This window comes from Tachypleus tridentatus, chromosome 12 (assembly GCF_004210375.1).
Source record: "Tachypleus tridentatus isolate NWPU-2018 chromosome 12, ASM421037v1, whole genome shotgun sequence".
NCBI classification, from domain to species: Eukaryota; Metazoa; Arthropoda; class Merostomata; order Xiphosura; family Limulidae; genus Tachypleus; species Tachypleus tridentatus.
In genome coordinates, this window is record NC_134836.1 from 131,504,906 (window position 1) to 131,523,741 (window position 18,836).

General features: G+C 31.5%; 1 protein-coding gene across 1 annotated transcript; it reads right to left on the reverse strand.

The window, feature by feature from the left end:
- Positions 1-7,175: 7,175 nt before the first annotated feature.
- LOC143234716 (oxidoreductase NAD-binding domain-containing protein 1-like) lies at positions 7,176-17,998 on the reverse strand. The gene is made up of 7 exons (XM_076472279.1): positions 17,728-17,998; positions 14,527-14,614; positions 14,010-14,116; positions 11,695-11,836; positions 9,444-9,691; positions 7,764-7,863; positions 7,176-7,663 (listed from the first exon to the last, which is right to left on the reverse strand). Exons 1-6 carry the CDS (start codon positions 17,805-17,807, stop codon positions 7,806-7,808), a joined length of 723 nt encoding a protein of 240 aa, XP_076328394.1. The 5' UTR covers positions 17,808-17,998; the 3' UTR covers positions 7,176-7,663; positions 7,764-7,805.
- Positions 17,999-18,836: the final 838 nt, after the last annotated feature.

An 18,836-nucleotide genomic window follows, 5' to 3' on the forward strand; every position in this document is an offset into this window, starting at 1 on the left:
ATTTTGTAGTTTTAATTACATTTTAGTGTGCTTTAGTTCTAAGTATTCAGACAGTTCGCTAGGTAACTGGCATAGCAAACTAACAAAGTAACAAGAAAAACGTCGCTGGATGAACCTTACTGAAATATTTATTGCCCCATTGTAATTTGTCAAGGGTTTAGGCTGAAGGTTAGTTATGATCAGCTGGTGTTTCGAACCGAATGCCATTAATTTCCAATCAGTTTGTAGTCGAAGCAGGAGTTGGTTTGTGCTCTTATAATCAAAGTCAATGCATCTGGCGATTTTACCCGGTGCCTGCCGAAAGCAGTGATAGTGCTTATGTCAGCAACGTAAGATTCACGCTATGGAAGACGGACAAAATAAACGACGATTTACTGGATTCGACTAAAAAAGCTGTTAGATATCGAGGACTCGAGATCAAAATTATATATATATAACAAACAACAGAGACGTAGTAGAATATTCAAATTTTAATACCAAAATAGTCTGACAACGATGAATACTTTCGTATTTGTTGAGATCCAAATATGATAACGCTTTACTCGTTTATGTAATTAGGAGAAACAAAGTATTAGGACCTAGTTCAGATGTATCTGGTATACGCTATTCCATAGGAAATACAACATAGGAAATGTGACGTTATTAAATATATGTAATCGATGTCCATATTGTCTGAAAACAACCTCTATTTCAGTTATATGGAATTTTGGTTTGACCAAATGCTAATAACATTTTTCATGGTTAGTATAAAGAGCGTTATAAATTTCAGAGGGTAAGATTTCCCCGAAGAAGCGAGTCCACCCTCGAAACGCGGGTTATATGGGTTTCAGTTTTATTGTTCAGTGGTAGAGAACATTGGATAGAATGTCAATGTTTTGTAATTATATCGTCAAATAACTTAGTTTACTAATTTTATCTGTCTGTTCGTTTTGTTTCAGTTGTATCACGCATGTAAATAAAACCAATGATACTGCGTGGTGTTTGTTAGGAGAAAAATGTTAGCCGTATCCTTCAGACCGCAACTGTAACTCTATTTTGAAACAATAAGGTACTCTATTAACTTATTTGTCAGTCGTTCCATTATTCGTTGGTAAACTGCTTTATCTAGTTGTCAGTTGTTAGGGTAGGCCAGCACAAATTGTCCTCAAATATAAACGTGTAAATTTATCTAGCTGGTAAAACGTTAGTTTCCAAATCGTTTTATAAGTTTGGTAAATGTATATCTTTAGAATAAATTCGTAACTTCTAAAACGTCTCAATAAAAGCCGTTCTGACCTTGGTTTGAAAATACTTTATCTGAAGGATAGTGTAGTTTTTTAAATATTGTTAATAGCCCCTTATAATTAAATAAACCTTTACCCACAGCATATGTTGCCAGATCTTATTGTGAAGTTGTATGTTTACCAAGCAATTATAAATACCAGCAGATTGTCTCCAAATTTCATAAATATTATAATAAAGTGAAAACACGAAAACAGCTTGGATGGTTTACACTATACAACAGTGATAACATGGCAACATCTTTATAGAAACTTGACAAAGTATTTTAAAAAACACGTTTGTGGGAACACTAAACTCAACTGGATAAATTAGAATAATGATTGAATTTACTGTAAGGAAAATAGTTTCTCAGTTATACCTTCATGGAACGTGTGTTAATGAAAATTATTTTTCACTCATCGCCCAACTTTTATAAAGTGACGAAAACTTGTTCTTAAACACAATTGTTTATTAAACACTAGTTAGAATTTAGAAATAACTGAGTTATGTTCCCGACTTTGTTTTGAATGAAAAGAAACCAAATTGGGATCCAATTATGGTATACGCTATTTCGATCGTAAATAGCGCAGATACCTGACCACGCGAAATTAATGAAACCAAACTGATCGTAAATGAGCATTTTACAAATCAGCAAAAGTTCGTTTTATCTATAGCGTAACATACAAAATATCTTGTACTAAAGAAAATTGTAGTTCATGCGGTTTAACTTCATTGCATCGAACCTTTGTTTTAAAATATATCCCGATGGTAACGTAAAATATCAATTTTAATAAAAATTTCGAAATGAAGGCTTAGTGTATCGAAGTATTAGTTTTGATAGTCTTTTTATTTTTAACTTAGTAACAAACTCATTTTAAGTGTGACAATAAATAATCGATCGTGTTTCCCCGTTAAGTATTCCACCAAAATAGCCTAAGTCGCATCTTTATGTAAGCTAACGCTTACTCTTCTTAAATTTTACGGTAATTGTGTCTTATTGGGAATCTTCGTTGGAAGTGTTTCTAGAACTAGTTTTAATATAACTATTTTTTGTAATTTATATTTGTAAAGCTAGAGAGCGTAAATGCCGTGTGCGTAAGAAAGATGTGATGTTATTTCTATAGAAAATACCACCTGCTTCGTCCAGCGTTGTTTAGGTTAGAGAATGAGTTGTGTGAAGAGGGAATGTATACTGAAGTTCCTAGTTAACTTAAAAGAAACCATCCCTAAAAAAGTACGATACTAATACTATTAGTTTCCATTCAGCTTAATTTAATCTCGTAATTAATGCCTTTCATCATTTCACTTTTTGAAGTTAAATTTGCAAGAAATGTTGTAGTCTGTCTCCTTTCATCGATCACTTTGTGATTAGATATTCCATACGAAATACCTGATTAAATTTGAAACGAAGCAATAGCGTTTCTTTCCATAAATTCTCCTATGATTATGTTCATCATCCTTACGGTTTTGATTTTGTTAAGGTTTGTAAACTTCTACGTTTTATTTTCTGACTCTGAATTTTTAAAATGTCTAAAACCAAATATTTACACTCTAGGAAAACTATAACAATATCCTTTAAAATATGTGATTTTAATTTACATTTAACAACCCTTAGGCATGCTTTTAACAAATGTCTGTACACACGTCTCCTGCACCAAGCAAGAACAAGACCGGCAGCCTCAACAGACTAAGAACACTTTTATTAACTTTCAAGTCAGTAAATAATGTTCATACTTCCTCTTCACAATTTCTTACATAAGATTTATTGATCGTAATTTCCTAAAATTAATAACATCTGAACCCGTTCATCCACAAGAATTCTTATTTTACTGGAGGTGGTTATTGGTCCTTCTACCCTTAATGAAATTTGTGCTTCACGTTACGTGTTCATCTTTTAAACAGAGGACCGGATGAATTTAGTCTACTGTAGAACTTAGCCTAAACTATCTGCATGTTAGAACTAAGCACAACGTCGTATTTTAAGCTGGTGCAACACGTCCCATTCAAACACAGCTATAATTTAGAATAATTTCACGTTAACCTGTTTCAACCCATTCTCCAACTTCATAACCTCATCTTTTACCGGACTGTATGGTTATGTTCAACTTTGGAATGCTATTGAGAAGGAATTGCTGAGTTGGTCGCACCACGCGTAGTCACCAGTTTGTCTGAACCACCGCTCCTCAAGCAAGTAACTGTGACAGCCCTAACTGATTAAGTCATCACCTGCCTAAGAAGCTTCCAGCTCGATGGGTTTAGGTGTAGAGGTGGTTCTAATCTCACCAATAGCTGCCAGTGATTGGCTGCAAAAAAATCTGTTCATTCCAATTAACAATAAAACATTCTTCAAAGGTTTGTAAACACTGTTGATTCGTCATCAGTTCAACCACGCTGGGTGTTGTATATACACAACTGGATTAAAAGATGTTAAGGGCTGTGACTTAGGCCTCTTGTACTACATTAAAATTGGTATATATAATAAAACAAGACCAGGAGAGTTACTAAAGTATAATACCCAACAAACCACCTGATTAAAACTACATGGCATGAGCTGGTGGTACCCTATAAACAATTAGAATTTCATAACCCCAACATCCTGAGAAAGTGGTGGTAGGACTTTGTTTGACCAGAACTGTGAAAGTGAGCTAGATAAAAAGAATAGCAATATACAAATATTTAGCTACAACCACCTCCTTCCATACTCAAAACTTCTATTATGTTAGACTTGCATGTAAGGTAATGTCCACAACATCACTTTCCACCTTCACTACGATGTAATAAAGTACCTTCCCATTAATGAAACCTAGAAGAATCATTTTACAGATGGACTTTAATTCTGGTGATAAAAAGAAAATAGGTCATCGTTAAGATCGGTGGCGTGTGAATTCTAACGTGAAGTATTCATACTACATAATCCTTTACCTAAGTAGGAGATATCAGTATCTGATACGACCATTAAATTAGAATAAAATGATTCTAAGGTAGGGGTAACATCCGACCAGTATTGTTTTAAAATAAGAGTCGACGGCTGAAAAACTTTAAATAGGTAAACGTAAGCAGAGAAAACTGCAATCAGTAACTAAACTCAAATTCGAACAACTAATTAAATTATAACTATATATATAGTGTAACCTTTTATCTAAATCACTTTTAACAGAATACACTCTGGTAGTTGTTCAATTAGAATAGAACAGGGCAAGTTGTCTTATTGAGTTTTCTTAAAAGACCAGTAAAACGAACTAAACTAACAAACAATTTTTCATATAGATTCAACTTTACAATAAACGTGGATGGTAAAGAAAATCGTATCTAGATTCAAGACAACCTTGCTGTTGTCCAGTTTAGTATGTCTATATATACTACGATATTGAACCAGTTAACAAGATTTTAATATCTTGTAAGGATGGTTCCTCTCGTGTGATCTTAATCCACAAAAATAGTAATCTATTTAAAACATTTTATGACAAAATAAAATTATTATACAATTTTAAATAAAACCCAACAACAACCCCAAACCTGTTTACTACTATTCATAATATATAAATCAGACTTAAAACAAACATTTACCAAAGATCCTGTAATAACTTTGCTTTAAAACAGTAAAATATGAAAACATGCAACAGTTCCAAAACTCGCTGATAGTTTTAACATGTTTGCATCATGCAACAAAATTCTGCTTCTTCATCATTCGTCAGGTTGTGAGCTAAGTGCCTTAACCACCTGCCGATGGTGGACCACTAGTTAAAACAATATTATGTATACCATTTTCTTAAAAGGGTAAAAAGTTTAATACTAAGTATTATTACTTAGTAATACTAGTAATAATCAGTTTAAAAGATTACTTGGCATCTGGTGGCATTGAAGTAATTTTTAAGTCTGTTTAAGAATTTGTTACTAATAATTATGGTAGGGTTTTTCAGATTTATTCATCACTTTATGGAGTTTGTTGAAGTGTAAATAATGGGCACTGCAGTAATTACTAGGATTATAAAAACATTTTACTCACAATATTATAAATGGCTGCACCTCATTACATCATACACTCCCTTTATAAAATAATTACACAAAGTAAAACCACTTCCCTGCTATGATAACTAGGAAAGTCACAAAATACTATTGTTGTGTTTCCTCCAGGCCTTTACACATTTAAAAAGTTTTAAAACCCATACCATGTTAGAGTTACTTCAAGGGAGCAATGCGTGTGGTAAGGAAGGTGTCAGTGCCTGTAAACTTTACTTGAGGTGTTGCAAGTTTTGATACACCCCAAGATGGAAGTTAGTACCACCATGGGGCCTGCTCTATAGTGGTACTTACATGTTACCCTTCGAATGTGCTTTGTCCTAAACCATAGAGTACAAATTCTTGTGATTAGCAACATCTTTGTAAACCAGCGGTAAGAACCCACCCTAAGGCCTGCCTTGTTTCTGTATCACACCCTTTTACCATGAGTTCATATTGCCTTCAAGAGAGGATACAGATACTTGTGCAAATTAGTATGGACTGAAGTATGTATGATACAGGATGGTATCATTTTTCTTTAAGTGTTTGTAGCCTCCAGATTTAAGAAGTCATTTTCTACTGTGCCAAGTAGAACTTTACAAGATTAACTTACAAGTCAACCAGGATTTGTAATTACATAAAACTTCTGTGCCCTAGTTTGAACTAATGAACAAAACAAAGAGAACCTGCTGTGTTAGTGGACTGAAAGCCAGGTTGCCAACTCAGATGTGTAGCTCTACCACAGTATGAAGGGAAGCTCTGAGTGTACTGTATTATAGAAATAAAGATGTATTATTTCTACACCCCATTTCTGTAACTTGCTGTATTCATGGATACTTATAATTGTAGATAAGGTGGTAAAAGATTTGAATTTTTAAATAATATGTAACAAACTGTACTTGTTTTGTTGAAAGGTGTGTTTTCTAATAGCAAAGCCCCATGAGGCTAACGGCCAAGTCCACCGAGAAGAATTGAACCCCCAATTTTAGCATTCTAAATCCACAGACTTACTGCTGTACCAGCAGCGAACATGGTGAAACATGAAAACTGGTTATAAGAGAACCAGAACTTACCCACAACACAACCAGTGATTAGCTCAACAGAAGTTATGTGGGCTACAAAACAAAGGTATAGCTTCTTACTGAAAAGCAATGAATACAAGTAAGCAACCTTGTACTATTCAACCATTAAACATTTACAACACTAAAGTTGGTAGATAGTAATACTAATAAACAAATGAGTGAAGTTTGCAGATACATAGATTGGTTAGATGCAACTATGGTAAGAAATAATGGTAGGCAGTTCTAAAAAATATCATTTATGGTAATTAATATAGGTGCAACTATCAATATACCTTATTACTTAAAAGAAAGTAAGATATGCTCAAGATACTATGTGGGCATAAAGGTTGTTATTCTCAATGAATAATTAAAGCATAAGATCTAAACCTAATATGTAAAATTGTCTTTCAAAATACAGTAATAAAATCTTTTTACATTCAAATTCCAATACCTTGATACATTAGAATTCTTAATTCACTAAAAACATCAACCACTGCTAATAACATCTAATAAGTATACTTAATATTTGAAAAATTATTTAATCTCAAAATTTAAGAAAGGTCCAGTTCAATCTGTACTTTAATCAATGTGTGTTAAGTTATACAACTACTGGAGAATTCCACTTTTCACCAGTAACCCTGAACACAAGTTAGGCCTATATCATAGTGAAAAGTATTAAACATACTGTTGGTGTGAATGTGCTTTGTAGTTACAATTTTTAGAATACTAAGTTTATTTATTATACATGTGTTGTTGGTCAGCCATATAATGTAAGAACTGAATAGTAGCCAATGACACTTTCTTCATTTCACCCATCCAGCATATAGATATCTCTCACAATGACTGTAAGGTATGTTGACACTAATATTATATTTAATAATGATAGTTGACTTTTGTTACATTTAAATCTTGTAACTGATTCAATTTTGTAACCTCTCAAAGAAATTTTACTTTTATTCTTAAATGGAAAGCTTCAGGTCTCACACAATAAAAACCAGGATTCAATACTCATGGTGAGCAAAATGAAAATGTAGATCCACCTTTGTGAAGTCTAAACACAAATTAGCTAATACCATAATTCAAGTCGAACAGCTACAACTGATCTGACTATTCATGTTTCAAACTTTACCACTTTGAAGAACCAATACTGATTACCAGACAATTCATGTTTAAAGTTTTACCACCATTTCTCATATTTAATCCTGTTCTTTTTTTTATGCCCAATTCCTCCAGTTGAAGAGCTATGTCATCTATCATCGGTGATGGACCACACACATAACATACAACATTGGAAGACAAGTCCTCAAGTGCCGACTTTAAATGGGATTTAGTTATTCGACCACCTGAAACAAAAAACAGAAACCTGAATGCATAACTAATCACACGAACTCTAATGAAAGTTGCTTAAATAGTGTTAGATTATAAAACAAAAGAAAAATTAACCTTTTGTGTCAGGTGATATGTGGGACTTATCTCTTTCTCTTGTCACAAAAAAGTAGCAGCTGATGGTGGAATGGGTAGACTGCAGATGTCTAAAGAGGTCCTACAAAAATAATAATAATGCATTGATTTAACTCTTTAAGCAATTATTAACAAGTGATAAATAGCACTTATGCAAAAGTCTGAAAATGTTTGTGCAACAAAACTGCTGTTTAATTATTTTACCATACATCAAATAACACTATGTAACAAATCAGTGATGTCGAGAAAACCAACTGTAAAGAAATATATATAAATGGCTCATTTACGTTGAGAAAATATTTTACCGTAGAAGTTTAACAATGTTTTGACCTGACAATGACCAAAGAAGATCAAAACATTCACTCTTCTATGTAAATATTTTTCAACCCAAATGAGCCATTTTTGCATATATACTATGTAACAAAATTTATACTTTTTCTTGTTTTCTGGACAGAAAGTGTTATTTCTCAATTGCTTATGCCTAAAGTAAATGGAAAAGACCTATTTTTCTCTTGAAAATTTACTTTCGTAAACTGGGAACATGTAATGAAAACATGATGGGAGACTATATTTGGGGGCTGATACGAGTGAAAGTGATTTACATTACAGTTGCAAATCTTGAAAAACTACTCACTTCTAAACATTTTTGTGTAACTTTAGTATAAATACATGTAAATCTTGATTCATATGTTGTTTTATTCAGACCTTATGTAAATGAAAATGTGCAAATTTGTCCATTTTTTATATAGAAAATAGGTTAATTGCTAAATTTCATCATCCAGGTCACAAAAGCAAAGTTTGAAGGGAATAATGGTCATTTTCTGTACTAAGCAATTAAGAAATAACACGTACTATACAGGAACAAACTGTGATTTCTAAACTTTTCACTACAACATAACAGTGTACCCTAAACATGTTACACCTTTTCCTTCAGTCACTCAAACATATAAACCAACTAAAACCAGCCATTTCAGATATTTCCTACTAACTAATCAGTATTTAAAAAAATTTATTTTCTATAGCCATATAAAGATAACTAAAATAAACTTTCTCCAAATTTTTAGTATGATGACCAGTGAAAATACAATAGCTAACTTTGTTGTATTAACTACTGCTTGCTTCTCAAGTGTGTGTGTGCTTTCATTCTCACTTTGTTTAAAGTATTAAATTTATTTAGTAGTTACAGATGTGTCTTAACTGTTAGAGTTTGGGAGACATGATACTAGACATCAATTATTGAAACCATCCTGTGTGTAACATTTACATGACTATAATTGACCTAAAAGTTCAAATCTTTTAATTCAATACGATAGAAATAGTCAAAGGTTCTCTTACAATTCGTAATTAAAAGATTTGTAATCTGTTAATAATATATAAAACTCAGTGGGTAGTGACTACCAGTAACCTACTACTAACTGAACACAACTCAGTAGCATCTCCACTTAACAAATACAAAAATTCAAGTGTACAAAATCAGCCTGTAATTTAATATCAAAAAAACATGTATTGTAGCTGCTATTTTAAACACCAATTTTATCATTACACTACAAGACACCTTCCAACTAAAGAAAGATTAGAAATAATTCTTCTAAATATTATAGACGACTAAGGAAAGCCATCTTCTAAATATTATAGAGCGACTAAGGAAAGCCACATCTTTACCCTGTATATAAGCTCCTTTTCAGTAATGCAGCACTGTAAAATAGTTTCAGCTTTCCTGGTTGAATAACTGGATCAGTTGAGCTTTCACTCTTCAGGTAACAATAATGTTGAGTAATGGAGGCTACTGGATTAATCCCGACACCTCCTCCAATGAGTAAAATGTCACATTTTGCTTCAATATTGTCTGGTTGTGGATCATAAAAGAAATCACCACCAACTCTCACCGATATCTCCTTTCCTGGCTCACACTGAAAGAGACGTAATTTTAGGAGAGCGCACTACATGTTTTACATTTTAGTAACAAATCTATTTTATTTCAAATTTTGAAATTAGATAATACAGCTAGTGTTTTTGAGATGTTATTTGTTATTACAAGTTGCCTTTTTTAAAAAAAAATTAAATCATTTTAAGTACTATTCAAGATATCTGTTCCCTTTGCAATACAGTGGTTCAGCAGTAAGCTTCAGGGCTTATAATGTTTAAATATGAGGTTCAACCCCTGCAGACAGACCAAAAACTCACCATGTAGAATTTTGTTAAAACAAAATGTTTTCTTAACACTAATAAAAATGTTTCAAAATAGTGAAAAATAACATATGATAAATCATACTCAAAACTGGCCAAAAACCAAACTAATCTACAAAGTTAAGACATAAATCTTTCTGCCACAAAATTTCTTCTAATCCTAAACACAGTCTATAGTAACATGTATTCTTTCTGCACAGTAGTAAGTAATATACTAATGTAAAAAGTTAAGCTAACTTTTTAAAGAGTACCTATTAATTACCAATAAAGAAAGCAGATCTTAAAATGAGATTGGGTTATGCAGTCATATTTTATACCTGTTTTGGTAGTATACATTTTTCAAATTTTTTAGTAATTTGGTTTCCTTGCTATAATACTGGCAACACATGGTACAAAACGTTGATGGTGATTTGTCATGGATGCTTTGTTCTCTAAAGTAGATAACATCTTTTCTACAAACGGGATGTCACAATAATATGGAGCATTCAAGCTGAAAGGATTAACACTGTAATATCCTTTACTGGTCAAGTTTAACAATATCTGAATGATACAGTCAACTGGACAAAGAAAATGAGTTTACCTGCTGAATTTAGGTACATTTATTCAGTGAGATCAGCAAGTAAAAAAAAAAAAAACATTTTGTGAACAATGTATTTTAGTTCTTCAAAGATATCTACTGGAGAGAAAGCTGTGGAAATAAATACACCCTAGCAAAAACCAACTGTCATTATGTCTACACAACTGTACTCTGTTTATCTGTAACAATAGATTTTGGTATTTTTATACATGTGACCAAAGTCTATTTTACACCCAAAAGAAACAGAGTTAGGTTATCTATTACAGAACACTTCCCTTACTTCTTGATCAAAGCTCCTGTTATATGGAGATTGGCCTGTCTGATGCTTGTTGGAAAAACTTACCAGACGGTATCACAAAATTAACAAATTCTGTTGTTACCAAGACTATAACTGCTGTTTCTGTACTTACGACAAGTTTATAAATTACTTTAGATTTCTTATTACACACACACACACATACACGCGAGTAGTTGTAAACAACAGTTTTAAATTATTATGAATTTCTTATTACACACACACCCACGCGAGTAGTTGTAAACAACAGTTTTAAATTACTTTGGATTTCTTATTACACACACACACACAAGTAGTGGTAAACAACAGTTTGACTTGTGTTTTATCCTAGTAGAAGTCTGAGAATTTTGTATCAATAACAGTAACCGGTCATCTACGATAATACACAGCTGGAAAACTTCAAATGTCCACTTAGAACAATTCTTTAAAACGAATTAGATGTGCTATACCTGAAAACATTTTACAATAACAATTTATATGTATATAGAAGTTTTATGAAATGTTACAACAAACCAATTGAGTTGGGCTACACGATATTAAAAACTGTATGGTTGTATTTCCTGATCTAGTTAACTAATAATTTTGGACCAGCTGTACATAGAAACATTTCTAGAAATGATTCAACAATTACAAACTAGTTTACTATTTGTATACATAAATGTATCATTGATTGAATTACAGGATGATGTTACATGCTAAAAAGTTGTACTTCACAGACTAGATCTGATTTCCTTTTTACTGTTTTTACTTCAATTGGGATCTGTGAATCAAGAGAAAATTCTTTCATTTGAGGATTTCATATAAAAACTGTGTGCTTGTAGAATAACTACTTTGATACATCCTTTGGTACATACCTCCTTGTGTATCCAGCGAGTCGGAGGGTAGTCACTATACCGTATGGCTAACTCCATTAAACCAGCTTCTTGAACCATAGAGGGAGCTGATGTCATACTGTATCCTGCCACCTGTTCTATTCCAGGTATGAAGAAATCCACCCTTCAACATTTTAGAACCACTCATTAGTTTCACACACACTAAAACTAGCAAATAAGTAAACAAAAAATAAAAATTACTTTATTTTAAATTTCATGTACTGAAGTTTGTTTTCAATATTAATATTTAAAATCCAATTTGTTAGTGGTAACAATTCCTCGGTGAACGTAATATCTACAGCACGTACTTTTGAAAGATTGAATTAACCGTAAACAAAACCTTCAAAAGTATCTTATTTGATAACAAATATGTTTTATTTCCAAATTGCTCATTTTTTTAAAAAACTAATTACTATATGAAATGCATCAGTTGTGATTTTCATACACCAAAACTAATCTGGCTGCCATGCAATCAGTGTCTTATAACAAGTTCGTATTAATAATGAATGCAAGCTTTTAATATTTAAGTTTTGGCCTACTATGAAGCGTGTGGTGTACACAAAACTAATATTTCAAGTCACTTTAGTTGTTTATTAATGTTGATTTTTCTTTTCAAAACTTAACCAAAACAGCAGTGGAAATCAATATAAAGTTCAAGTTTTCTCAAAGCTCTACAGAGCTTGTTTAGATAACACTTCCAGTGCTACCAGGTACAGCACTACAACTTCTAACACAATCTTAGGGTTAGAAAAATGTGTCACCATCTTGTTTATAGATAGTTTACAGAAACTTCAAATCTTAATGTGACAACAATTATTAATTAGCTTAGAGCTTGAACCAAACATTGCATCCAGCTTCCTTTAAATATAACAGTACATTGTAAAATTAAAAGGCCTAAGAAAACAATTTACTAGATCTAATAGCTATATAAAATGTTGGAACATAATTTGTCATTTATTCTTGGACATAAATAGCAATAAAATCCACAGAAGAAATACAAGTTAACTTTTACCACACCTTAACAGTTTACTGTCAAATTTTTACTTTTTTTTTCCACAAATAAGTAAAAAAATATTTTACACTTAATTAATAAAATGTAATAGGTAATATATTCTTAACTTCAATGTATTTCTGACCATTTTAAAAATGGATTTCTTATTTTAACCTATTGTTTATTTAACACGGTCAAGGTTTCTCTTTCCTAAGTAGACAAGTTATGTATCTTGACTTCTAGTAGGCTTCCAATAAAGTAAGTTTTAGATGTAATTAGTTTGATTTTTGTGAAATTGATGGTAAAATTGGATGCAGTCCAGGAAATTGGTTTGATGATAAAAATAAAATAAAATAAAGAAACATGGTACTGATTGGACACATTTTGCTGGAAGAAAATGGCAGATGGAGGTTTGTCTTGGTACCTTTGTTGTCCATTTTTATTTTTTTACACACAATTTGGAAAGATACTTAGGAAAAAATAGTTTAAAGGTTTCTTAATATTAAAGTATAGAGAAAGACTAATTATCCAGAAGGACATACAGTATCGTAGTGTGTACAAAAGCTTGAAACAGATTTATGGGTTTAATAATTTTGGTTTTTTAAAGTAATAATAAAAAAATGGTTATTGTAATCTTGTAAAAACTTTAAGAGATATTTTACTTAGATACAGCAGACTTTCTCCACCCCTCTGGTGGTGACCTGCTGAAAAGCACAAAGAACAAAATGCTAGAAATATTCATTTCAAAAATCTCAGTTAAGAATAGACAATTTTAACTTTATTCTATGATGAACTAGAATGTAAAGATTTTTAAATATTTCAGAAACAGATCACCACTAATGGAATGAGAAAACAAGATTGGAGAAAGAGTTTTAAATGTTAAGAAATATAAATACAGTATATGAGAGATCTAGTATTTGAAAATATTACTTATAAAAATTGTTTTCGTGTGAAATGGATACTATTACTTTGAAATTTCTTGAAGCTTTTGTTCAAAGAGGCTTAGGAAAAGAGATATTTAGTTTGGGTGTATGCAACTGTTCATATTTTTGGAAAGTTTAACTTTGTATCTTTTTGTCACATTCAACATCCCTCCCTCAAATTACTCTTTTCTTATCTTTTTTTAAAATCTTACACTGAAATGTTTGAAAATATTCTCCATTTACATACTTTAGATTCAAATGTTAAAAGTCTAAACACCTACGACTTCCTTTATGGTCACATTTCTGTAAACCACCATCTTCCATTTTTGCAAGCCCACAAGCCACTACTTTAACTTCACTATTTTTGCAAGAAATCTACAAACCATTGTCCTGCTTTGTATTCAAATCCTGGTTCTTCTATTCTCACTAAAATCTTTCTCACGGATGGTGACGAATTTTCAATTTTCTGCACTGATGCTTTAAATATTCTCTGTAAGATAAAAACTGGTGGGATACTGACATAAAATAAAAAATACAACTTTATGAAAAGTTCGAATACATGGAAAAATTTTAAAAGATGATAAACAAAACCAGCACATATAAATTATAAATACACTTGTGCTATATCCCTGAACACCTACTAGTCTGTGAAATTCTCAGGTCACCTTTCACCAAACAGGTATAACCCTGAATACCTACTGGTCTGAAATTTTCAGTTACCTTTTATCACTATAAAAGTTGTCACAGAAATTTTAACAAGTTTTGCCATTGTGCCTCAAAAAAAACTTCTTTAATTATAAATAAAATTTAAACATTTTATATTTAAACATGTACTTGATTCCTGCTTTAAATTAATGTGAAAGTAACCAATACCCATTAACACAGAGAAACTCATCTTACCATTTGTCGGAACTGTTTGGCAGTTAAAGTCAAGTGTTCTACCCTTTTCTTAGAAGTTACTAAACTTCTAAAGATGTGTCTACAGCAACTAAAAAGAAAAAGAAAAAAATCTAAAACTCTTAATCTAAGTACGTACAACTGTTTTCCAAAACTGATGCATTATCAACCAGTCAGGTTACTCCTATGCAGTAAAGCATTGTAGCACACACATCTGTGTTACTACTAAACATAAAATAACCAAATTAAACTTTAAAAATAATGGACAAGAAATGTAAAATGCTGATGACAATTACAACTTTCTTCCAAGTAAGTTGATTTTACTTTGAAAAAATATCACTCGCTTTATCTGAAAATACTGCCAAAATCAGAATTCACTAAAACCAAACTTGTCATTGTGTATGTCTTTTCTTCATATAAACTACACACACTGTTGTGAACTCCTCTTTGCTAAGTAGTGCACTAAATGTTGTAAAATATACTTTCAATATTATAACTTTGTTACCTTCTAGAAAGAGCTTTTAATCATGACAATGTAGCAATTAGAAAGATATGGCAATACCAAAAAGTACAGAAATAAGGTCAGGATGAATACACCTTACAAAATACCAAAGTAAGTAGCTAAATGTTTCCAAGAATAACTTATCTACAACTAAATGTTTAATAACTGTCAGTTCTCTTGAGTTATGTTTGAATAAAAACATTTAAACTGGATAGTGTGATAAAGTCTTGCAATGTCCAGTTCTCGTAACACTGAAACAGCTTCTTTATTTTTTGTGCCATCAACTTTTCTTTTTTTTAATTACTTGTATCATCTCTTTCATTTTTTAAATGAATTCCAGCCCAGTGTGATGACTTGTCTCGATGGACATCTGTGGACATTGTGTGTGTTAGCCCAGTGTGATGTGTTGTCTTGATGGACATCGGGTGTTAAAATTACTAAAACACCATTCCAAAGTCAAATTCTGAACAATCAGCAGAAATGGGCTGTTATGCTGCTCGCTGGTTCCCTACTTTACTAATGTTGTTAAAATGGAGGTCTTAATAACTTTTGGAAACTTCAAAACCTAAGTCACATGTTTATACTAGTATCTTACATTGTTATAAGAAAGATTTGAGACAATGATGAGCAATACATAATACAGTCCTTCCCTATGCACTAAGCATTACTATTATTGGTCCAGGTTGTCAACTAACTGTCATATAAATAGGCGTTTAATGAAGTTAATGAGGATTCAGTGAGGGTTTAGTATCAGAAAAGTTGTCCTCAGTTCAGTATTGAGGTTATCTATTTCATCTATTCACTTACTTGAATGATTAGTAAGGGAATTCTGTAAGTTTACTTGTGAGTTAGGTATAGTAGTTGTTATTTGTAATTAAGCAAAAAGGTACGCAATGGGCTATCTGTGCTCTGACCACCAAGGGTATTGAATCCCAGATTCTAGCATTGTATGTCTGCAGACATTCCACTGTTTCACTGTGAAGCAAGTTAAGTTTAACTAGCTTGGAATTTTTGTTGAAACATTGTTTGTGAATTTGGGTCTACTAGTACAAATGAAAGTAGCCTGTAGCAAATGATAAGAAATAAACTGATTTGTTATCATTTCATGAACCAAAGTTCATACTGTTTTTACTTGATAATTCAAAAGAATTCACCAATCTAAATAACATGCTGTAATAAAAACATTGCTGTGAATATTTATACTTTCTCTTAACAACACAGGAGTATTTTAATGGGTAGGTTAAGATCTGTTAATTTATTTTACTTGAGATAGGAATGTTTTGAGATGATCTTGTTTTAACTTACAAGGTCATTCAGGATTGAATAAGATTCATTCATTTCTTTGTGCTATATTCTGGAAGAAATTGGATAACAGGAAACAAATTTAAGATTTATAAAGACAGACAAGAATCCAATTGTGAAAGATTGATTTAAGGAGGAAGTTGCTGTCAGCAATAGTGGAAGCCATCATTTTACAGAAATTTATTAAGGGAACCAATGATTTCCTGAAATTATAGGGTGGATTTAATTTATACTTTTCCTGGTGGTGAGTGGGTAAGGACAGCCTTGAAGGAGTAAACAAGTCCCTTGTTATCCACAGGTTATGTTTGATAAAAATATGTACATAAATACACTGCTGTGAATATATGTAGCCTCTATTTACTACCACAGTTACAACAAACATTTAAAATAAGAACAATTCTAAGAATATTTACAGCTCCTTATTCAGGATATAACTCAACCAAGCTGATAAAATGTATACTAAATGCTAAAATCGGATATACATTTTAATGAAATCAAGTTTAAGATTAACTCTGGAAATCAAGTTTAGAGGTTTTAAAACTGTTACTACTTTAGACCAAGAAAAGAGTTATTCAAAATATTAAGTACCTTGTCCATTTTAATAAATTATTATTCTCAAAATTTAACTTCAATTAAATATTCTATTGTCACAGCTCTTTACAATAATACAATACTGGCCTGGGTTATATTAAAGTAAAATGTATTAAAGTCAACATTTCCCGTTCTCTCAAATTACAGCATTAAAACACGCAGTTGGTGTCATTTAATCACAAATTTCACATGCCTACTATTTATTCACATTATAAATTTTAATTAGGTACTACAGTTTTCCTTGTTTTCACAAACACTTATTAATTCAATCTTTATTCAGAAGTTATACCAAGGGATTTTATCCCAATTGCATTTAACTTTTCATTTTATACAAACATTACATAATTAAGCCTATTTGACAAGTCAAACTCTCTACCTCAGACAAGAATTTTCAGTAACACTTAGTATGAAACGTGTCTCATGGGTTAACATTAACTGATCACATGTCTATTATCATCTAAGGTTGTCAATGTAACAAGACATTAGATATAATTTTTAGTAGAATAAAATAATGATATGGTTATAACCAATAATATTAGAATTTGCAATAAATATTACGTATTCTACAAATGCGATATAGGTTCACTGTGGCAAGTAAAATACAATTCAAAATACTATCATTTACGCTATAGTTTCCCTAACAATTAGTATTAAATCTATTAGATAAGTCAAAACTTACTTTTTAAAATTTAAAAAGTTAAACTGGGTTTTTGGTTTTCACCCATGAATGATCAATATTTACCATACACAATAAAAATACAGTAATTTAATTTTTGTTAAAATTCTAACTTTCAGTTAAATTTACTTACATTTTTGTATACAAGGTGTTACTAAACTTCGTACTTGATTTACAAAATAATGTCAGCTGGGTAAATCTTCTGGCTTGCATTATACTGAGTGATAGAGTTCAAAATTATAAATTACATTAACTAAACTGGTGGATCGTATTTCGTCTTACTATATTAAATTAGGGACAGTCAAGGAGGAAAGAAAGAAAAAAAAAGACGACTCAAAATTCCAAGGCCATAACTCGTGCGACGCAGTAGATATAAGAACATGGTTATATGAAAAATCGTGAATAGTTTACACACGACTTTAACGCCCCCTCTCATAAAGTTTGAAACATACGAGCACCGATCCGCTGAAATTAAAATAAACATTGTTTTAGCCACGATATTCAAAGTAAACTAGCTCTTTTACAAACTAGTAAGTTTTGAAATAGACTGATCATACAGCAAAAATGTAAAATAAATATTTTTTAGAAGTTGTATACTATCTTGTATGTTTGTGCAAGAGTTAGGTGGCTTTAAAATAAGTCTCAATATATCATTATTTGTTCCAAATTTTAATCGATACTACGCTAAATAGACAAGAGTAGCACGTTATTCGTCAATGATCAACTCTAAGGTTAGAAACAATTAACTCTCTTCTGTTGACTCAGTGGTAAGTTTGAAGGTTTATAACGTTAAAATTCCAAGTTAAATTTTGGTGTTTTGCGCTTCTCAACAGACAAAAGAAACTATCGCAATTTCATTTATATTTCATTTGTTCGCTCTTCTATGTAAAATATTTTCTCAACCAAACGAGCCGTTTTTGCATATAAATTTCTCAACAAGTGGGTTTCTCGACATCACTGATTATCGCAATTTCAGAACTTTCAAAGAAACTTGGTTTTCCCAAACTCCCTCTTTATCTAATTCAACTAAATTTCTACGTGATTGACGTAATATATATAACAAACTACAAGAAAATGGAAAATAGAACAGAAAAGAATGAATATCAAAATTGTGTATACCATATTTATTAAATTGTTGGACACAAAACACCACGGTGTTTCAAGTATTGTTGAGAGACTCTCTTATGCTATCATATTCATGCGTCCTTTGGTGTTCTTTGGTTGTTACGTGGGTAAGCCTAA